Source organism: Scomber scombrus, chromosome 16 (genome assembly GCF_963691925.1).
Source record: "Scomber scombrus chromosome 16, fScoSco1.1, whole genome shotgun sequence".
Taxonomy (NCBI): Eukaryota; Metazoa; Chordata; class Actinopteri; order Scombriformes; family Scombridae; genus Scomber; species Scomber scombrus.
The window spans coordinates 20,301,663-20,326,142 of record NC_084985.1 but is presented as its reverse complement, the minus strand read 5'-3'; the positions used below and the strand labels follow the sequence as shown (position 1 = coordinate 20,326,142).

Below are 24,480 nucleotides of genomic sequence, written 5' to 3'. Positions count from 1 at the left end.
ATAAAGTGCGTTTGTTTAGCAGACAAGTGCAGTGATGACTTATAAGCTTGCTGCAATATGAAATGGTCTAAATGATGAACATTTCAATTTAGTAATATGGATGCTTTTTGCATGTAAATGTACTGCAGGTGTCTATGCATACAATCAGGGTTTCACTGGATTCTTTTGAGACAAAGGGGTCAAATGGCAGAGACTTGTGCACCGTGCCATGTGCTTATGTGAAAAAACTAAACAAATCACAACTTGACAGACAGAAGTGTCCATAGAGATTTAAATATTAGACCTGATAGAACAGGAACACAATTAAATAATCAGACATTTAAAACATTTTTAAAATATTTTAGATAACACTGAGCTATGCTTTGTGTATTCTAAACAACAACGTTTTCCCGTCACTCCTCTCCTCAACGCTCACTCACATTTCCACTGTTGTGTTACTGCAACAACTCAACTCTTGCGAGATTTCAGAGCTAGACTTCTCCATGAGCAAGACACAGTGACAAACAGACGGGATCAAGTAAAAGGTAAAGATATACAATATTTTATTACTCTGTAGGTCTTTTCCATAACGTTGTCAGACACTGATAATAACAATCTGAACCTGTCGGTGGTTAAAAAAAGCACTTTTAATGGAAGTACATTGATAGAGAACATTGCCTCATTGGATTACATTGCAGTCCGTTTCATGGCTGCCAGCTGGAGAGCTCTCACAATACTGGACCAATTTCAAAAATGGTTGTCCCCATTTGTCACTTAGAAAACGAAATAATGGGAACATAGGTTCCGGGTTGAAAAATCCTGAAGTTTCCCTTTACGCAGACATGTTTTTGCTTTGTTTTGAGCCTCCTAGATGGTTTAGCTTTTGGTAGTCCCTGTTCATATCTTTTCACTGACTATGTTTTAATTTATCAAAAATACACTTTGCATCAAAAAATACAACTTAACACCACCGTTCATCACCATCTCCTATGGACATTGTGTTTTTTAGCTGCATGAGGTGTCTGGATAATGTTAGCTCAACCAAGTTTAGGCATCTGTTCTTCATCCTTATTAAGACATTCTTGTCTTGGTATGGAGAAAAAAAATATGCTTTGAAAAGCAGATGATTTATTTCTTCATCCGAGAGTCTGCTATTTGCATTTTGCTCCTAGATGGCAAGTTTAAGGGAAGTTGTATTTTATGATGTGTACACACACACACACACACACACACACACACACACACACACACACACACACACACACACACACACACACACACACTAGACACTCTTCAGCCTTTCTGAGGAGGAGATGTACTTGCGTCTGGTTATTTTCTGTTGGGCGGAAGAAGGTAGGCAGCATCTCTATGCGTGAGTGTTCAAACGCAAGTGTTGCTGAGGGCCACAAAAGGTTGATGTGGGTTGCATGGAATAATGAAGCAGTGTCTATATTTGAACAGCTGCTCTTTTACTTTTCTCACATTTAGTGCCGTTTTCACATAGAGTGGCATGAACTTTGTTTTGGTGTTACAGACAGTAAAAACCCAACCCAAAACCCCTCCAGTGTTTCCCTCCTGTGTTGCACCTCTCGATCCACTCATTCTCTTCCTCGTCTCGCTCTGTCTGGCGTTCTCACATCAAACTGGCAGACATGCTGCTGATTAATGTGTTCATAATCACCACAGGGACAGAGAAAGGTGATTAATACTAGTCATTTAAGGTAGTTAGAACCTCCACACAGAGTGTTTGTCTGACTGTGTGTTGGTGTGCTCTCGTGCCTTGTAGCCCAGGTTTTTGTTCACAAATTATGTGTTTTTGTGTGTGTGTGTGTGTGTGTGTGTGTGTGTGTGTGTGTGTGTGTGTGTGTGTGTGTGTGTGTGTGTGTGTGTGTGTGTGTGTGTGTGTGTGTGTGTGTGTGTGTGTGTGTGTGTGTGTGTGTGTGTGTGTGTGCGTGCTTACTTGCTAATGTTGGTGTGTGTGCATATTGTACATGTCAAAAGAATGATTTATGTATTTCCGCTCTAATGACTTAATGCTAATTGTTGTGAAATGAAGGCATGTTTCCTCCTTTTTGAGTGTCATTGTATCATCACAGTGATGACGATGGAAGTCTTGGGTGAACAGAGAATGTTTCCAGTTGGATTGACAGACATCTGAATTGACAGAGACTTTGAAAGCGATAGATCATAGTTAAGGACAGAACAGCACTCTCTGCTGTATGTTTATATATTTCCTTTTAGTATATTATTCTGGAACCATCTCTGGGGGTTTGCAGTCAAGGCAGTGACCACCCAGCCTAATGACATGGGCTGTTAAGGCTTCATTAATCCACACAATGAGGGAATGAGGATGTGGATGATGTATACTGCAACCAATGTCCTCCATGCACCCAGCATTATGTGTCTCTCTCAGATTGGCTAAAAGTAGGATACATTCATATGTACATAGCAGCAGCAGCAGCAGCAGCGGTATTATCATCATCAGCAAACTAATGCAGAGCAAGATTAGCCTTATTATGAGCCTGAAACAATCCCAGAATAAAAATAGCCGAAGGGATACAGAGTTTCCTCTCTTGCATTATACAATTTTCACTTCTTCCCAGTAGTTTCAAACAGAATCTATTATAGTTAGGAACATTCTGAATTGTTTTTTGAATGCCCTATTGTTTAACACATAAGCAGTATTTGTCTCCCAGCAACATGCATTAATTAGGAAAGATCAGTGAGGTGTTTGTCTTGTTTTTGTAGTTTTGATGATTACTGTTGATGAGCACGGCATGAAAAGAGCATCTCCTATCACACATGTATAAATGTATTTCATCATGTCATGTTATTTTGTGTTTGCCTGCATTAACCTGTGTTTACCTCTTCAAAATGGTAATTCTAATGTGTGGTCAAGTGATTTGTTTCTCTTGAGTGGGTAATTCGTCTTTGAAAAAAAGGAGTGGTGGCATTTAAGGCTGACTTGGCACTATATTTTGCATTAAATCACTGCAAGGTTGGAAATAGTCCTCAGATGAACTGCGATTGTAATCATTTTTGCCCAACGGAAAGTTTGTTTTTGTTTTTTTTCCCCCTTGTCTTTTTTTGTGTGAAATAATGACATGCCCCAGAAAAGATGCTACTGATAGGACTGGGGGCTCACAAAGTTATGCATCTGAATTCTCTGCATGCAGCTACTGATTATATACATAGCAAAATCAATTGTACTAGAGTTAGTACTTCTTCACATTATAGTATTATACAACAATAATCTTTTAAGGTTGTTGTATTTTTAGTTTTTAGTTCCAAATATCAGTGCTCACAATCTGAACGACATGGACGTTTTTTTTTTACAGTTTAAACATAAAGTCTTATGATACTTTAAAGTCACACAACCAGAACTGTGAGAGTATTTGCTTTCAGTTATGACTAACTCTGTTACGTTGGATGACACACAAATACACACACTCACACATACGCATTTATGTATATACAGTTAAATGTCCTCGTATTCTGTTCTGTTCAAATAAACTCTGGTATCTAGTGCTCTATCATCTGTACTGTAAAACACACCTGCAGTGAGCAGAGGCAGTGGATATATCATGGCTAAGGTGGGTGCGGAGTGGGGAGGGGTGAAAGGTCAGCGCTGACTCAGGAAGAACCAGATGGAGAGACCTCGCTTAATAGGATGGTGGTTTTTTATGACAAATCGCTCACGGTCATGGGTGATGTGTAAAAGATAGCTTTTCTCTCCTCTTGTAGCTCGAGGTGTTTTCCTTCCCTTTCTTTTTTCACTTTATTTGATTGATGACTTTAATATTTGCCTAGTCTGCCAGTCTCCTTTCTCTCAATATTGGGTAAGATTATAACAAAAAAACAAAGCAGAAATGCATGAAATATATTAATACCTGTAAAGCTGAATAAGTATATAACTAGGAAAGAAAATATGAAGGCATGTTATCTCCGGGGATTTTAACTAACTTTTTCCACCATCCTCCCGGAACTGTTCTGAAATACAATCTAAGCTGTCCTGAAATGAATGTGGACCATCCCAAATTTAAAATCTTTGTTTTTCTATTTAATCATTCAAAGTTACTTTTAATATAAATAAAACATCATGCAAATGCTTAGATGAGTAATCAGCGTTTTTATTTAAATTCATCTGAATAGATTACAGGCTAGAGGTGCACAAAGTGAGTTAAACAAATGGAATAAAAACTGCTTTAAAGCAGCAGAAAACTTTTTCACTGAGGCAAGTATAATACATAACATAGATCCTGATATAACATTTGAATGGAGCTTGGGAAGCCTCTGCTGGGCAAAGCAATGGGCCAGGTCTAGGCCCATTTAATCTTGGAACTGGGGTCTTCGGGTTCTGCAGTCACTACTTGCTGCTTTCTCTGCATTGAATTGCTGTGCAGGAGGGCCATGGACTGAGTTGTGCAGGAAGAAGCTAAGCATCTCGTTAGACAAGCAACACCTCCAGTCTGACATAACAATGTTCATGCTGGAGAACACACGCTCACAGCAAGATGAACTCATGGGGGCTGCTGCTACAGCACCTGGGGTTTAAGGTGCCTGTAGTGCCAATGAACAAGGACATTCAGGTCAAGCCACTCTCTCTTAACTGCTGCTACAGAAGTGAAGTCCCAATATATAGCAAGGATGGATTGGAATTGCTTCATGAATTGAGCTCAGAATTGCCAAATGTTGCCAGTTCAGTTGTCGTCTGACCAGTTAGAAAGATCAAAGAGGTTGCAGGTTGCCTTCAGAATTCCTGTCTCCAGACTCCCAAAGTGTGCTGACAGAAACCTATACAGGTTGTTGATGAGGTGGAGCTGTAGTGAGCTGAAGGTGGAATTGTCCGTTTCACACTGTTGAGCTGCACACTGTGTCCAGTGTTTCCACATCCATCCTCATCCAGTACCTTCTGTATCCAAGAGCCTGTGTCTGCTAGGTTTGTAATAAAAGGAAAGAAGAACATTTTATTTATTGTAATCCAGAAAAATTAAAGTGTGTATATAATATGTATATAATACATCAATCACAAAATATTTACTATGACATTGAAAATGTGTAACACTCCATACACTATCATCATCATACACATTTACTGTTGTTGTTTTCCCCCCTAACTTTCATCCCAAATTAATTAATTAATTAATTCTCCCCAATCCTATTTTTATCACTCCTCAAACAAAAGGAGGCCCCTAAGCTTGAGCCCTATTTATCTCTCTGCAATGGCTTTAGCCTGAAAGACCAATAAAGGCTAATGAAAGAAGCGATCAGGCTTTATCAGCCAGGGTGAATATCTCCACTCTCTGCTCTATAATGGGAGAGGACTTGGCCCACTTCCACTTTGCAAAGATAACTTAAAGGCTTAATTCTACCTGGCCTGTTTGAAGTTTAGTGTAACATGTGGAAGGGGGATCAAAGATTGCTTTGAACAGATTGAGAGCAGAACACATCCGCAAGCCCAAAATGAGCTGATGTGATATAAATGGGTATACATTATTTTGATTTAAACAATGTTATATGATTATTAATCTACAGTGATGTATTTCAACTCTGTTTTTGTATACCACATTTCATTGAGTATATAGGCATCTGTGTCTATCTGCATCTGTAGGTGTGTAGGCATGTTTATGTTTATGAATGCATACACCTGCTTGTGTTCAGATATACTTTATATCTTTGCATACACTGTAATCACTTTTCTTTGCTTGACTTAAGCAATCATCCCAATCAGCTCCTCTTGTGGAACTGTCATCAAAACTCACATCTCAGCACTTTCCATCCCACAAAAGCTGTTTGAATACTTTATTTTCAACAACATCATCTCAACGATACCAGCAACAGATTTGAAATGGCCAATTGCTGTCTATCCACCTGTCTAATGTAGCTTTGTCCATCTGTCACCTGTCTGCAGGCATATGTGCTGCTTACCCCTAAATTGTTTACAGCTGTGTTCACTGCCGTTTCATTCTCATTCCTGTCTTTCCGTTTTTCTGATCTTTGTGTTCGAGAACGAAAAAGACTGAGCAGATAATGCTGAATATGGCATTCATTTGCATTGCATATTGTTCAAAAAGTGAGCATGGAGCAGAGGACTAAGACAGAGGGAGGGATTACAGGGAGTGATAGAAAAAGAGAGAGAACAAACGCTAATCTGCAAAAAACGAACTGTGAATGCCAGACAAAGGGCCAGCGAACACAACGGTGGAATAAAGAGCCTCTATCTTTTTTTTGCATCCCATACTTTTCAGTTCATGCGTTTGTAAGAATCTTTGAATGGGTACACAATGGAATGGCTTTGTCAGCGACCCTCAAACTAATTAAAGAAAACAAATACATGGAGCTCCTGGAAAGGAAAAAATGAAGTGGGTGGACAGCAGGAAGGACAATGCAGATGAAGAGTCACTGCAAGTAGAGGATATGGTTAAGTTTTGGTTGTTCTTGATGCCTGGATGACTCATTTCCTATGTCATCTTGCAACTACTCCTCTCTACCATGAAGCCATGCTACTGTCATGGAAACCTCAAAAGTAATTCTGTCCTGGCAACCTCAGTCAGATGGTAGATAATCAGTAGAAAAGCAAAACAACAAAGTGAGGTGCTTAAACATGAGAGAGAGAGAGAGAGATACTGTATTTGGTCAGACACTGAGCAAGCAATGCCACAAGGGACAGAGGAATGTGGATGAGATGAAAGAGGGAAGCAACTGGGACACCAGATGTTCATTTGGGGTTCATCCACTGTCCTTTTTTGGATTGTCTGATTGGCTCATTACCACTAGCAGGAGACAGCAAACACGTGACTGAACAAACAGTGTAGGAAACCCACTTCTACACAAAAAGGTGTGAAAGTCAGCCTCTTCAGTATTATTACGAAAGGGGGAGCATAAAGTAGAAATGAGGAAATCACATAGAAAGATTAGAGTACTTAGCTGCTTCAGAAGCGGTTTGCATCACATTGACATGTAAACTGAAAAGATGGATAATTAGCCTTCTGAAAAGTATCAAGGCATGAATAGATAGCTATAAGGCCAACACCCACATTAGCAAGCGTTACATGTGGCTTTTCTAATTTAAGTTGATTCATGTAATATCCCATATAAATGCCTATCATGTAAAGGGTTGACTTTTACAAGCTTGGTTCACACTTGGAATCCCGCCTCAAGGCCAGAAAATACAACTATAGATTCAGTTTGCTCATGGCTTATTCAGGCTTTTGTGTAGCTGCTACATGATCAGTACAAAGTAACATTTAGAGTTGCTCTTTGTCTACATGTTTGACAGCCTACTGTATTCTGTATGTTGAATCATTTCCCAAGAACCAGTTTTCATGATATCAAATATATTCATTAATTTCACCCAATCTAGCTCAGAGCCAGAGGTTTCTCTAGTCTAGAGGCTTTCAGTGCGTGTTTGCATGCAGGATTTAATGATTTAAGGTACTATTGTTAAAAATCTGATCTTAATGTTTAATACTAAGACTGACAGGCATTTATTTTTCTAAAACTGCGACGTGCAAAAAACAGGCACATACTCTGTGATCACTGTATGTTGTAAACTTGGTGACTGAAAGCTCAATCGTGATGCTGGTACAGCACAGCACAAACTGGAAAAGAGGCTTAGCGGTGTGATCAGCCTCAAATCAAATCAACTCCTCTCATCCAGTTTAAAAGCAGCAGATAGTTTCCTAATGGGCCGGAAGAAGCCGACTTCTCTGCAGAGAAAATGTTATCTTCAGAAAGCAGAGTTGCAAGGCACAAATATGCTCGTCAAATATGCCTTCAGGAGCAGATAATATCCCTTTTTAAGTTAGATTTACAATTCTGGAAAAACTGCAATTCCTTTCCATGCGTAATGATATGCACAAAAAAATAGACAGACTACATTCACATTGCCTAGTAGTACAATAACATGTTTTTCATTCTAACTGTTTGTTAATCATGGTTTTCCCTACGGTAAATCAATCTTACATGATTTTACCTGTATGGAGTAACCCATAGTGCATTGTTCAAATTAGAGACTACAAAGTAACACACATATTCTGTATGATACAGACAGATGGGTGACAAATTAATGGAAAAACCGGTACAGGCCTTAATGCTTGACCGCTACAGTGAGGGGATTCAGTGGCTCTGTTATGCTGTGAGGGGCATTTTGCTGGAATGGTTTGGCCCCAACACCTTACTAAGATGGTTTTTCCTTTTATTTGCCCCCTGTAAGTAGTTACGAGGGAATGTATATCACACATTCTACAGACTTTTGTAGATAACGTAATTAACAATAAACCATCCAATCAGACTGTTTCCTTATTGCATATTACATTTTCATAAGTTTAAAATGATCATCAGGTGTAATTTAAAACTGATAATATAATCCTTCAAATGCCCACTCAAATTTGATCAAAATAAAATATGCACCATTCAACATAAAAAGGTCTTGCACGTTTTTGTAAATTAAACTTTTCTAAGTGTGTTTGCTTTTGAGATAAGAAATGGTGTATGGAGGGGTGGAAAATGTAGCACAGTTATTTGCCTGAAAAATGTTAAAAACTGCACATGCACCACCTAATCTGCATAATTACTAACTCAGTGGCATTACTCCACTTACATTCTTGAAAGGGAAACAGGTGCAACCACAAAATATGTACTTTACAAAAACTGCTTTGCATTCATGTTGGTGCTATCAACACCTTAGCACTGTCACCAAAATACAGCCTGAGCCTTATTTATATCTGTTCAGAAAGCCTCTTCACAGTCCATCTGAAAAGATGCCCAAAAAAGCAGTTGCAGAGGGGATTGAGTGAGGGATCACTGATAACTAACATTAGTAAAATACTAGAACGCCTTTGCAGGAGATATGAGCTAAAATAGTAGTTGTATATTGGAGTGGGTGATTTAGAGTAAAACAGAAGTGTGTGGGTAGTAGATATTGAATCCAAAAATGATGTCCAAGTATAGAGATGGTGGATGTTCTTTTCCAAGCACTTTGGTGTGGTAAAAATGTCTCTTTACCATTAATCAAACCCAATCTATTTTCTGCTGATTTAAGCAGTTGTCAAAAAAGTTTTTTTTCCTCAATGATAGTTTAAATGAAACCCTTTAGAATGTTTCACAAAATAACATTTTCGAATGAATGTAGATGGATTTTAATATGCATTATTAATTTGTATATATTTCCCACTTGTAGTTAATTAGCTTGCTTTATATTTATGTTGACCTTTATGTAGTGTGCTAAGCCTTGATACGTGGGAGCCTTGGGGCTTATTGTTTTAAAGGGGAAATTCTGACTCTGCAGTATTCAGTGCCTTCATTATAAAAAGTGCACAGGGGCAGATTGTCGAGCAACATAGGTTTATATGCCATTTAGTTTTATGAATGCCAGTAAGTTGCTGTTACTAATGGACTGCTTTTAAATCATGCATGCATTTAATGACCGCATGAACCTCAAAAATATTTAGTAAAAGATGCATGTATTTGGCATTTCCTGAAACTAACAGCAATCATTTGTGGCAAGCATATGTAAAAGTGGTACATCATCAGAATGGAGTTATACTGTAATTTCATGAATACAAATGAAAACTCAATCACATTGAAAATTCTATAATTAGTGCAAAAAGAAATGAGCGTGTCATCAAAAATAAGAAGAAACTGTGAATAGCTTTGAATTCAAAGGACCGGATTTAAGTGTCAATTACAAATATCAGAATGGTGTCCAATTATAACTTTAAATAAAAAGGGGGGGGGGGATTCTTAAGCTCTGTACTGTGTGCATACAGTATGATTGTCAACCTGGTAATATATGTATCTGACATTTATTATACTGTACAGTTAATGAATGTGCAATCACACACATACAGTACACAAATAAATACAAACAACAACCCACAAACACTTTTCCTCTACCGTAACAAAGCAGTTATTTCAGGATGCTCTGGTATCAAGGGAATAAAATGTGCCAGTTGCGTTGGGGGGATTTGACAGTGTTGCCAGGTTCATTATCATTAGCGTAGTTTCACCTGTCTCTTCACATACTGCGTCATCTCACACTGAAAAACCAGCAGCATAAATGCACATCTCCAACTCAGAGCTGCTATAGTGAGACAATTTCAGTTGTTTGATTGCAAATGAATATTTATTATTTATGTTCATATTTGGACCAAGAAAACAAACACAACAAGAGGAAATATGCGATCTAACAGACTGCTGACAGGTACTAACACTCCCATTTTAGACAGCACATAAGCTTTTTGGTCCAGACTGAACTGGTGGATGACTTGCCATGAAATTTTGTACAGACATTTATGATCCCAGAGGATGACTCCTCATGACTTTGATTATCCCCTGACCTTTCCTTTAGTAGTTTACTGGTGCAGTGAGCTCTCATGGTAGCAGAGTGTGTTATTTTTGAGCCACTTCATCTTAAATCCAGTGTAGGGCTGCCCCCTGAAAGTTAATGAGTCGATTCATCTGTCGGAATTAGAGATGAAGAAGAGATGTCAGTTATTTCACAAGGGGGAAAACTCTGAATTTCATTTGTTTACTCATTTACAAGAAACACAAGTGTGGTGCCTGTCTCATTATTCTGACATATCCATATAGTAGCCAGATATTAGGGGCCCTATTTTAATGATCTATAGCGTATGGCGTGAAGCGTGTGGCGCAAGTGCCTTTGAGGCGTGTCCAAATCCACTTTTGCTATTTTAACGGCGGAAAAATGGTCACTGCGCCAGGCGCATGGTCTAAAAGGGTCGGACTTAAGTCCCCTCATTAATCATAGGTGTCTTTTGGGCGTAACATGCGGTAAACCAATCAGAGTGTCATCTCCCATTCCCTTTAATATCCAGGTGTGCTGTCACCTTGGCGGATTGTTAGTTTGATGGCGGATTTACCAGGATTGGTCACATGATTACATTGACAGTTTCATTGATCATTACTGCGATTGACTGATTCTGATACATAGTGGCACGTCATTGTGACTTTTTTTTAATATGTTGATGTACATCATAATACAAACTCCTATTTTGGTCCTTTTATTTGTGATGTTTTGCATGTTGTGTGCTGCTGCGCCTCCGTGTGCGTAACAGGCACAGTGTATGCGCGCAGCGCACCCGCCTATCTAGGAGCATATTGGACTCTTGATGATGCGCCTTTTAATAACAGTGACATATGCACCAGTGACTTTAGACCTGTTTTTTTTTGGTCAGTAGCGCAATCGCTTTCCTCTGCCTCAAAATAGCAACGCCCCACCAATGCGCCTGACCCCACCTTATTTTGAGACCAACACACCCATAGGCGCACAGACTGGTGCAAGTGCATTTGCTATTTAGACAATGTGGGCGCAGGGTGAGAAAATGACAACTGCACCGGGGGAAACTAACAAAGACACATGCGCCACACCCGCCATCCGCTGTGCGCCGACCGCAAGATGGGGCCCTCTATGTCAGCAATTCAAATAGGCCACAATTCAAATCTTGCATCATATGCAGTTGTCTTTTATTGATTTTTACTTGCTCAAAAGTATGTTTTCATGACTCTGTTGCATATGACTGTGTTAATGTGGTGGAAATCATCACTAAAAAATCATGGCAATGGATTTTCTGATTGCCAGATAGTTTGAATGAAAGGAAAAAAAGGAACAAATAGTTGAATCTTCGTATTGAACAGCCAAATCCAATTCGACTGACAAAATTCCGAGTCACAGCCTTGATGCAGTCACTGTGTTTTTTAACCTTGAGAATGATTTGTTTAGAATAATAGTCACCATGATCTCTTTCATGACCTTAACTTTTGTTTTCACAAAACGCTTCTCTACCTGCCTTTTGCTCCGTCACACTGTGACAGCCGCTTTGTCTTTCCCAGCTCTTTTTTACCATGTATTTCGAAGCAAAGCTTCCTGTAGAGGGGAGGGATGATGTCGCCGTAATCGGCCCTAGGATATCGCTGGCATTTGTTTATTGTTGTGTTTGATAGATCTACAGGGAGGGCTCAATTATCACTGCTGCTTTTAAGAGTGACCTTGGAAACTCATTTGTTTTTCTCCCGTTAACCACAGATCCAATACCGCCTCCAGACGATTGCACCCATTGAGAAGCGCTTACTTTTTTTTCTATTCTTTTTTTTTTTGAGTTTTGTGATGTGATTGATGGCGGGTGTGTATGTGTATGTTTGTTCATATACATCAGGGTGTGTATGTGTGTCTTAAGCAACCTTTCTTGGTGATGACGGTGAAGCATCCTGTCAGCTGGATGTGATAGGAATTAAATGGAAGGCAAAAAATGGAGAGAATAGCTACAAGTTTGTGTGACTGAATTTGTCTTTTGCTTCATATTAGTCAAACAAGTCATTTGTGCCTGTGTGGGTCATTTTGTTGAAGACAAACATTCAATAATCTAAGCCATTAGACTCTGTATGAGTTCCTCATCAGCATTGGTCCACAGTTCATTCGATAGCAGCTCGGGCCTATTGCTTTGCTCTTTGTGACTTTGCCTACATCCACCTTGACTTTTTGAGCACAAGTGATAAATCAGACTGACGTTGGGATCAATTGCGGAACAAGTGGCACTAAATTCTTTACTTCCATGAATTGAGTGGCTTGGGTTTATGTTTCTGTCCCATTCCGTCTCCTTGTCTGTGTGTCATTTTGGCTGTTATCAAATAGTGAAAAAAAGACAATCACAGTTTTAAGCAGTGGGAAGATCAGGTGCAAGAACCTTATTAACTTTTTATACAGATTCACTCAAAAATTGGTTTTGGTAGATGTATTAATGGGGTCACCCCTGTCTTCTATAAATATTACTTTTAAATGTCTTGTCATAAAATATGTATTTTATATTATCTTATGAAATAATAAGACTGAACCATATCGCAGATATCATACAGGACATCACTTAGACCAGTGGGTTATGTATTCACCTTTTTCTGTGCCTGAACTATTGTGTTTCCATATTGCATCTTTTTGCAATCATACTTCTGTTTTAAAGCAGAAGTGATCTTATGGACTTGCTACAGATACGTCTCGAGTTGAATTTAAAAGACTGACAATGTGAGAACAAGTGGAGAACTGGACAGGAGTGCTGCACTTTGCTGTTTCACTTCACAATGTTGTAATGTTTTCTATATCAGGCAGTAACAACATTAGTAGAGACTTTCTACTGGAAAGATACTTACACACAACAGAAACTATTGCACAATGGTCAGTGTGTTAGGTCAGTTAAATGACACAGTGTCTGATTTAACTTCTCACTCTGTGTACAGAGCTGCTACTCACTGAGAAACAAATATATTCAAAGCACTAACTTGGAAGTTCCTGTTACCATTAAACTGAATGGTGCTAAATACGTGTTTTAACACACACAGTAAACAGCAGGCCACCACTAAACCATAAAACACTAGTATGACATATACTATGTCTATTTTTAAGACATAAATGCAAAAACTTTTTTGTATGTATATTTCAAACATATATGGCCAAATGAAAAAGAAAAAATGATCACCCTTTTAAAACAACTAGAAAGGACAGAGTGGATCCTGGCAGAGCTGCACAATGCTTAATGAGATATTTCATATCTGTTTCTGGCTCCACATCAAAATACACACAGAAGCAATCACGAGACAGATAAATAGTTAAAAAAAAATTCAAAAATACTCCTTCATGATCTCAATCTTTCCCCTAAATTTAATAAAACTCTCTTACTATCTTTCATATTTAAATAAAGAAACAACACAGTCTGGAACTGAAAATGACCTCTTGATAAGGTGGTTGATGATGTCTGGCCTCCACAGCTTCAGGTCATCTTCTTCCTTTCCTTCATGCCTGCATCCGAAGCCTCCCTGGTTCAAAACAGAGACTGTGTTGAAGAGAAAATGTTAGACATTAAAAATAGCCAACTTAAGCTAAGCTATAAACATAAGGATACAATTTTTATCAAGATGCCAGGAATTAAAGAAATTGTTTGTTCCTTCTGGATGCAACATTATTTATAGATGTGGGATATCAAAGGAAATGAAGGTGTTGGCATGATATTGAGACTACATCAGGTACTGCTGAGGAATCAGCTGGCACAGCTGCTATTTATTAGCTGTTTCTTGACACCTCCACCTGCTCTTGTGGATGACTTCAGAGTTACACAGAATGCTTGAAACTCCAAATATGGGTCCATTCTTTTTAAGAGTAACTCTTATTTGACATAACAGTCCAGTGTCACATATACACTGTTATGCTGGAGAATACAGTGAAGGTCAGTCATTAATAACTGATAAAGAACAAATGCTGCTAACGTTAGATATGAGAGGAGCTCAGAGGCACCACCACTTCATTACCTGCAGTATCTCCTAAAACCACAGCTACATAACACCACCTGGAAAATAAAACAATACAAATGTTTTAGCTGAGCAAACAGAAAATCACCAAGCTATGTAACTACACACCAGGATCATGAATCAGGCAACGAGAGATTGTTTTGTACAGAGAGATCTTTTATTAGTACTTCACTGTCCATCCAACTTTTTCCAAGTGTTCCAAAAGTATTTCAATTTCAATTTTACTTTAAAGTCCAACGTGTAACTCATACAATTTCAGGTCTCAGTGACTTGGGGGAAAAACCCTCATAACTATTCCAAACTGTTCTTCCCCTTGCACTCTTTATCCCCACACTGCTCTCACTTTTCATTTCCACACATCATCACCATGACCTAAGCTATTCTAATGCCCCTGACAGACATGACACATTCATGTGAATGTCATGACCTTGTAAGAAAAATGTGCCAGCACTGTCTTAGCTGCAGACTTGTGCTTGTGTGACTATATGTGGCTCTTTGGTGAAGACAATGAAACAGCATGGCAGAGTAGCCTGTAAGGTTTCTTTTCATTTGCATGGCTATTCAAATTGGAAGAATATATCCTCAATTAAGGCACCATTATGGTAATATAATATTGTCTTTGAAAAAGAGAGCTGAATCTAGAAAAAAGGGGAAATGTGCATTTGGCGATTGGTTATGAAAGGAAAGATATATATATATATATATATATATATATATATATATATATATATATATATATATATAGAAATATAGTTTTATATTCTATGCTCAAACTTGTGGTGGGTATTACTTGCTGTATTTCCACTATAGTTATATACCTTAAACACACAAATGGGTTTGCAGGAAGCTTCAAGATAGGCTTGATGAAATGTAAAAAAAAAAAAAAAGAAATAAAGAAAGAAGAAAAGAATAAGGGAAAGGGAGCCAAGATGAAGGGCGTGCGTTGTTCTTCCCAAAAGGACATTTCTTTCAATCAGTGTCCATATTATATGTTCTGTGAGGGCAGAAAATGAGTTGTGGAAAGAGGAAGAAAGAAATCCCTCAGAAGATTTAACAAGACTCTCTGATGGGGCCAGAGGTCTGCACATGAATAATACATGAGGGCTGAAAAAGATGAACAGACATTTTGGCTCTGTTGGACCAGAGAAGGAGGAGTGGGCACGTTGGAGGTGATGGGTCTGCACTTTTACTGACTTGGCTAGTGGAAGTTTCGACCTCTGCAGTACCATATTTTTGCACTCAGGACTTGAGTCCAGTGCAGCATAGACCCATGAGACATAACTGCCCTGAAGGCCTCTCTTAATACTTTGGCCTTAACTTAGAGTGTAAGGTTGATGGTTTTTACTGCTTGAGTAGTTGTTTGAAGAAATGAATGAACAGTGTGGAAGTATCTGTGTTGTTTGGAGCAAGGGGCTCTTGTGGTTCATTTAAACCCCCAGTGTACGTCTGGTCACGGTTACATCTGAAGGTCAGAGCCACAGCTCCACTGCCGGCGCTCTAATACTGCCATTCTGGACTTAAGGGTCTTCCACACTGATTAGTTTTACCTCTGAAGGATGTGGAGCGTGTGTGTAGGTGAATCGTGTGTGTTAGAGAGAATGACAGAGAGGGGAGAGAGTGGGAGAGTCGCAATTTATTGGTATGTGCTCTTGTGGCAATTTTGGATTTTCACTTTGACAAAAAGTAACAAGACACAAAATCTCTTGGAGAGTATTGTCACACTTTATTAAGGCTCAGAGCATGGGACACAACACAAAGTTAGTTTGTAGTGTGCACAAAGATGAAAAACCGTTCACAGCTTTTACACCTTGGAACTATTCTCTCTTGTCAAGGCTGCTGCTTTCAGTAAACATCCTTATCTGGTTTGTTCCCATCTAAGCTACTGTGGCACCTGCCGCATCATTTTAGCCTTGGTCTTTGTAAACAATTAACAGTTAGCAAATTCTCTGCTCATACTCCTCAAAACCAAAATACACATTTCATAAACCCCTCTGTTACAGGAGTCCCTCTTCTATTACATGGTACCTGCTCAACTTGACTCTACTCACCTTTTTTGGTTTTCCATCTGGCAGAAGTTGTAGATAATACCCGCTATGTGTGGTATCTGTGTTTTGGTATCTACTCCATTGAGATTCTAAGCAAGCTTAGCTGAAGCTAAAAAGTGATGTGAAAACACTGCAGACCACTGATTGGTCAGTCATTTCTCTCACAGAGTCCTGCAAGGGCACAATTTTGCAAACCTACACTTGCCCACACCCGCAAAGCTCAGCCCTGAAACCAGTCTGGTACATGCATCCATCTCACCATGCCAAATCCAGACCGGTCCAGACCTGTAAACAGAAGACCTGAGGCCTGACCCATGATTAAACACATAGGAGGCACAGTCACTCACTTTAAAGTGCTTCATTTTTACTTGCTGCACAATCATAATGTGTGTCTCTGCAAAAAGGGCAGTTCTGCACATTCACTGACATTGCCAGTGCACACACACTTATACACACACCACACACTTATACACACACACACACACACACACACACACACACACACACACACACACACACACACACACACACATACACCTACACACACCACACACACACACACACACAAACACACACACACACACACACACACACACACACACACATACACCTACACACACCACACACACACACACACACACACACACACACACACACACACACACACACACACACACACACACACACAACACAACACACACACACACACACACACATAATATACATAATTGCATACTAATATTATAATGACTGCTCACTTGTACACTGCAAATCATTTTTTACTTGCCCGCATTTAGTTGATTTGCACCTGTGCCCGTACCTGTATATTTATATAATTGTATTTTTCACCACTTTCGACAGGTTTCTGACCTGGTGCAGGACTCATTCACCGGTACTCTTCAGCTAAACAATCACAGCCATGTTTAAAACACAGCAGTCACACATGAGGAAAAAAACAACACAGATTTGTCAAGTTGTTCTTCATATTTACTGCTGCATTAGTCAAATGTAATGAATGAATAAAAAGGAGAAATGCAGAAACCAGGAGCAGCTGTCTCAACAATAAATCATCTGTTGAGTGTTTGATGTTATTTATTTCTGCTTTTGAACATAAACGCCATGAAACAATCAGTAAATAACAATTTATTTCTCTCATTCAGGGATTTTATCTCTACTGCTCCCACCTCTCCTCACTCGACCACCACTGTGCTCTCTCTCTCTCTCTCTCTCTCTCTCTCTCTCTCTCTCTCTCTCTCTCTCTCTCTCTCTCTCTCTCTCTCTCTCTCTCTCTCTCTCTCTCTCTCTCTCTCTCTCTCTCTCTCTCTCGTCTGTTTAAAAATGAGTCAGGCAGCGAAGTCTAACTTTTAACGTTAATAAACAAAGAGAGATGTCCTCCCCTCATCCTAAACTGGTCCTAAATCGATGCAAGAGTACTTCATCGTTTAATGAATGAAGTGGCTCAGACACACAAAGCAACTGCACTGTGTGTGTTTGACAAATCAACCTCACTCATCCCTGCAAACCCCGCCCTGCATTGAGGGGGTACTATTTGTAAAGGAAAACAAAAACCTTAAAAGGAAAGCAATTAGAGTCGAGTAGAATAGAGTTGAGTAATGCCAGTTCCATGTAATGGAAAAACAGCAATTGACAGTAGCAGTTGATCGTCAGGCTCAAGTTCTCTGAGTTAAATGTTACATGTTAAGATTCAGAATCATCAACCAGTGAAAATTAAACACGATTACATGTGCAGTAATTATTCAGACATGTGCAATGAAGACATTCAAAGCTGATTATGCATTCGTGTTTGTAACTGAAAATGTTTGCTTGGCCTAGTGTGTGTGTGTGTGTGTGTGTGTGTGTGTGTGTGTGTGTGTGTGTGTGTGTGTGTGTGTGTGTGTGCGCCTGCATATACATCTGGATGGGCTGGCCTGTGCTATAATTCACATAGCCTCATTAAAATGCAGAAAGTTTTGGCTTTAAAGTCACTGTGACCCTCGGTCTGCTGTAAGCACCAGGACCTGCATACTGAGCAGAGCTCTGATTGATCTGCCTAAGTAGCTGCAATTAACAGGGACGTTCTTCACCCAGAACTGGCCCTCTCCTAACCACACACACACAGACACCCACAAATGAACGCATGTATGGTCATCAGATGCTATGCCACAATGAATTCCTGCCCTGAACAGTGATTTAAAGTGTTTGATCCTGATGTGGAGCCGGTCACCTCTGACACCTAAACTCCACCCATTACTGATTATGCATAGAGTAATTTGACACCTTGCCCCTCGAACAGAAAACAGATGACATGAAACGATGAATATAAAGCAGAAAAAAAAGACCCATTCCGCTGGGAAAGGATGCTGAATTGCCTGATGACGACGACCTTTGTTCAAAATGCTGAAAGGCATTAACAGTTTAATGAGTCTCATCACATCAGCATGGAAAGTACCTCTGTGCAAGTGTTACATAAATGGATTTCGACTATTCTTGCATATTCCTGAAACCCTCAATCATAATATGCAAGTGAATATCTTACTAAATTTTGCAAATCCGACTTCAGATACCCAGTAATCGGATGTTGTCTCTAAAGGTTGTGTAACCATTATATCCTCTCAGATCTTTTATGAAGTTTGATAATAAACCCCCGCTGTTTTACAGAAAAGCTGCATCACCGTCTGGTTCACAGCTCAGTCCCTTTAGTCAAAAAACACCACGCACCTCCACTGGCTACCTCTATCACCTTGGCTCGCCCAAAAATACATTTCTTGGAGAACCATCAAAAGCCTGACAAAGAGTGAGGAGCTTTGGGGCTTGGAAAATGGAAACTGATTTAGCACCGCACTCTCAAGACAATTCTGCATAAAATTTAATATGGTCAGCCAGACAGAGCGAGAGGGAGAGGGTGAGGTGAAAAAGGGAACAATAGAAGTAGCCACAACACCCTTCAGGAGACCTCCGTCAGGACTCTTTTCTGTTGCTCCCATCAGTCAATTTCACACTAAAACTTTAATGTTTAGAGCAAGAAAAAAAAAGGGGGGGGTTCTGTGAAATGGGGAAAGGCAGATGTGATATTGGGTCAGAATGATATTCATGGTGGTCTGTTCATCCCTCAGCCTCTATTTCTTGAAAGCTTAATCCTTAATAGCATATCCATCAGTTGACTATCGTCTTTCTCTTTGGTTGGATTGTTGAGTATTAATGAAAGCTGATTCCTGCTCAAATTGCCTTTTAATTCAAAGGGACATTTTCATTTGTGCCCTACAGTGAAAAGCACAGTAACACAGTGCAACTGAACTGAGTAGTTAGCATTCAAATCTTGATGCTGGCGTGCTATGTACTTTGAGCCAGGGGTAATTCTGGCGCTCTTCTTCCCGATGGTATCAATCTAAATGTACATGTGCCATACACTACATGAGCTCCGTCAGTCCTTAATCCACTCTCTTAAGTGATAAACCAGCCCACCCCTTAGGCATGCCGACTCACTTTATCAGTCTTACACTTGCCGCTGTAAATCAAGGCCATATGATATGGCTTCACATTTCCGCCTCACTTTCATTATACCATGTAGCCTCCAGGTCATACTTATAGAAAAGAGAATAATAATCCAATCAGATAAATAACTAAATTATGCCCATTTTTAAAAAAGCCTTTCAAAAAAGAAGAGACAAAACAAATGCCTGTAAAAGCAGAGGACTGTGTCATTTAACTGAATCGAGGCATTTCACTATTTTTTCATCATTTATTCCGTTTACCCATCCATTATCCTGCAGATAAAGTGTCTCTTTAGGGGAAAGTAGGGGTCATTGTGAAATGTTGATTGAAAGAAATTACATCTAAGAGTGTGTAATGGTCTGAGCTCCCAGCTCTGTTGGCAACAGCTTGAAAGGAGGGAAATCATACAGTACAATAGGTTTAATTTGCTGTGTTTAGTGTTATTTTTGTGGCCTAAAGACAGTTCATAAAAATGTTTAATTTTTCTTACATTAAAATGTCAGTATAGACTTAGTGTCTCCGCCGTTCAAATGATTTGGTACAAGGACGAGGATTTTAACCAACATAACATTAACTAAGATTAGCAGCAAGAGATGAACTGCAAGGTTAGCATGCGTAGCAATAACTACTAGTGATTGTTATTGACTGGGAACTGGCCTGAGTGGAGTTCAACACATTTGCATACAATTGTTCCTAAAATACTCTTCTAATAAGTGAGTAAGCAAATAATTACATCCTAAAACTTTACATAATAGCAATGATTAGTTTAGTTTACTTTATTTCGCCATTCCCCCCCCCCCCCCCCCCCCCCCCCCCCCCCGGTTCTATCTGATCTCAATCTCTGTGGCTTAAAGATTACTGTTTAATTAGTAAAGAAAGCTTAGAATAAGTCTGATTTAAAAAGGTTTGAGGTAATTGACATCACATGTAACCCCTAAGCCATAAGTAGTTTAACTGATTTACAAGTGAGGGGATGGCAGCCATGATGGTCAGGAGCTGTTAACAGCTGTAGGACAGAGGTTCGGCAGTAAATGTAGGTATTACTAATGAAATACTGGATTTTTTTTATCCACGTTGCTCCATTTCCCTGCTGTCTGCTTGCAAGGTGGCTGCAAAAGTCAAATCACTAATGTTTTGATGTATCATCTATTTTTCTCTTTTTTCTCATTGTTTCATTCTCCCTTGTGGTGTGTCTTTAACTTCTGACCAAAATACTCTTTTCCACTCATTTAATTTTGACCTTTCTGGTGAGTTTGTGCTGAGCTTTACTGTTGCTGGTAAGTTGTGCTGCAGTAATGAAGTGGCCCCAATGCAGCAAGAGCTCACTTTGTAAACAAAGGGAATTTTGTCTTTATGAAATTAACAACTCATTCTGTCTACACCCAGAAACCCACTTGCTTTTAATTGTTCTTCAGAGAGCTTTACAGAAAAGTCATTCAGGTATCTCAACCAAACACCCTTATGTGACAAAGTGGGTGAGAACACACCATTTGTCCCCAAACACCACATTTGTACCATAACTTATTAATTTAACTATACTTGTTTTGTTTGTTTGGACCATAAGTTAGTCAGTAATCAAACTTTGCATATACTTACTATCCCGGGTTTTATAGATTTAGATTAGTTATTGGTTTGCAACGTGGATCTCACCTTTTTTCCAGTCTATATCTCAGTTTTATTTATTTATTAAATCCCCAGATTTTCCTGTGCCTATTATTTTTCAGTGGTATTAATGAGAGCTGGGAGTGTATTTCAGTACGTGTTAGAGAAATGAGGTGGACACAGTTGGGGAATGTAATTTATAGGGGGGGATTGAAATTTATACACACACTTGTGTGAATGTGTGTGTGAGTGAAAAGGTGCACACACTGTTGGTGTGTTTATGTGTGTCTGTACTTGTGTTAGTCTGTCTCAACATGAAACATGATGGGCTCCATTTTCCTGCAGGCGCAAGGCCAGCGCTGCTCCAAATGCGGTCTTTATTCAATTTTCGCGGGGCGCAAGTCTGTATTTTTGTGCATCTGTGCCTGTTCGGTTATTTGCAGGCACCAAAGGAGTGCACTTGCACCAACGTGAGAGGAGAGGCACAGCTGAGGCTGTGTTTATGCAAATCAGGCGCCGCAGTGCAATTTTGGTGCTCATTTTGGCATGAAATTGCGTTTGCGATAAAACCTGCTCAGACCACGTCTTATCGCACACGCAGGGCAATTTTTGTGGCTTCAGCTGGCAGAGGCGCACGCACACAGATGTCTCCAAAATCACAAAACATCTTTCATTTATGTTTAGTTTGGCCCCGATCAGTTTTCTACAAGTTTTCTCATCTTCTGCAGATTGACACAGGAATCAAAACACAATTACATTTTTAAGGAAGATTCTTACCGATAATTTCATCATCATGAGCGTAATTCTGTTACTCTGAGTTCAGAATTACATACTGTCGGACTCCGTTTCCAACAACAACTTGTAGAATGTCGGCTCTTTCCCATGTTTATTAAACAGCTGTAGTCATCACATTGCAACAGGATTGATTACAATGAGTTTTCAGCTTCACCACTTCAGTCAACTTTCAAAATATTTGCAGTCAGTATCAACATCCTGTGTGCCGTGAACTGATAAAACCTGTTAGTGAAAGCATTTTAAGACAGGTTTAAACAAGACCATGCTTTGTTTACACACAGCTGGCACAGCATGGATACCATCATTCATCAATGACATATTTTGACTAAACAGTGACAGAACTTGCCCAAAAGAAAATTTCCCAAACTCTGTGTTCTCCAAACTCATTAAGTATAATATATATATATATATATATATATATATATATATATATATATATATATATATATATATATATATATATATATATATATATATATATATATATATATATATATATATATATATATATATATATATATATATATATATATATATATATATATATATATAAAATCATAAATGAGGACTTTCAAATATACAGAGGAAGAGAACTGTGGAGTTTAAATTTATTAATTATCCTAAATTAATAGTTTGCACAAAATTAGCAACGGCATCAGTATGTCAGCAGCTGCAGCACGCATGAGAACATATCAGCTTTATTTTCATTCAGTCATTCTCAGCACATTTGGATTGATGTGCAATAATATTGTCCTTAGTTTATATTTTAGAACTTCAGGTGCTTCACAGAGGTGAATTCATTTCCCTTTTTACCTGTTACTGCGTTTAAAGGGAACGAGAGGAGCTCATGTGATTGGTCATTATTGAAGCCCGCCCCAGCTCCACCTGCACATAATGCATTCCTCCACCATGCGCCTGGCTGAGCTCCGAGTGTGCCAGTGCTGATGGTCTGGAAAATTGCAAAAATGTGTTGGCCACACCCATATGTGCCAAAAGCCAGGAATTAAGACTTGGATCTGCGCCTGCGCCCTATTTTGGGAAAATAGAGCCTGATGTGTCGCCAAATGACGTTGGCTTTAACAACTGAAGAATATCTAGGAAGCAACAACTCTCATTAGCATACAGATCAGGGAGAACTTTAAGTGTTTGTGAAGTATAATTTACTATTCCTTCAAAGCATTAAATATAGAATACTTTATCTGGAAATGCCAAAGCTTTTTTTTTCCTGGTCCCATTAAAAAAAAAATTGGGGTACAGTTTGGTTAAGAGTTTTTAACATTACAGTCTAATTGAGTACTAGATCCTCCCTTTATCAGATCTTAAAGGTGGAGCATTCTAACATTCCTATGACATGGACATTTCATGACACTTTTGAAACATGAATATAATTACCATAAACAAACAAGACAATCACTGGGAAGAATGACAGGTTCTGCCAGCCTCTACAATGTACTGTCTGCCATTGAGTTTGACTTAATTGGAACGATGATGAATTGCATAATTGCGGTGTGACACAAAACAGAGGCACAAGAAAAGTTACTTTATTGCGCTGTTAGATGACAGCATGAATAAAAGATGATGGAGAGAAATGTTTTATGTTTTCAGAGAAGGCGTAACCACAGAGACAGGGATCTTATGGTGTACAAGAGGCTGTGGCTTGACAAACTACAAAAACATAATAATCAAATTAAATTGAAATGATCTGAAACAGAGTCCATATACTCAGGTAGTGTATTAGTACTGATACTGGTGCTACAGATTGGTACATACTTGGCCTTTAACCTTAAATTCTTACAGTGCACATGATATGCTAACTACAACTGTAGTTTGGAGCCTGCTACGTTATAATTTGCATGCTAAAATGCTTCTGTGCTAATAATTTAAAACACTTTTCTATCTTCTTTCTATCTCTGTGTCTACAGGTTCACTGGCCCCAACCTTCCCTCACCCATCATTAGCAGCAAGAACTGGCTTCGGCTGCATTTTACCTCTGACGGCAACCACAAGTTGAGAGGTTTCAGTGCCCAGTACCAAGGTAATATTCAGAGATTTTTTAAAAGGATGACTACTGATTACTAAAATGCAAATATCCGATCAAATTGTCAACTATCTTATGTGCCAGGTTCAACTTTGTACCGAAGACTTTGAAAATGAAACATCTAAATTTCAATGAAAATGTTAATGTTGGTCCCAGCAAGGATACATCTCCATGTTTATGGTGACCCATGGATCTTTCCTCTAGTGCCAGAATCAG

At 39.0% G+C, this 24,480-nt stretch overlaps 1 protein-coding gene across 1 annotated transcript in view; it reads left to right on the top strand.

Annotated features, from left to right (window-relative positions):
* The window catches only part of csmd2 (CUB and Sushi multiple domains 2), a 240,549-nt gene that overhangs the window by 95,379 nt on the left and 120,690 nt on the right, over positions 1-24,480 (top strand). Inside the window, exon 6 of the mRNA XM_062436522.1 lies at positions 24,149-24,261. Coding sequence (XP_062292506.1) covers positions 24,149-24,261 — 113 coding nt within the window. The remainder of the gene's footprint in view (positions 1-24,148; positions 24,262-24,480) is intronic.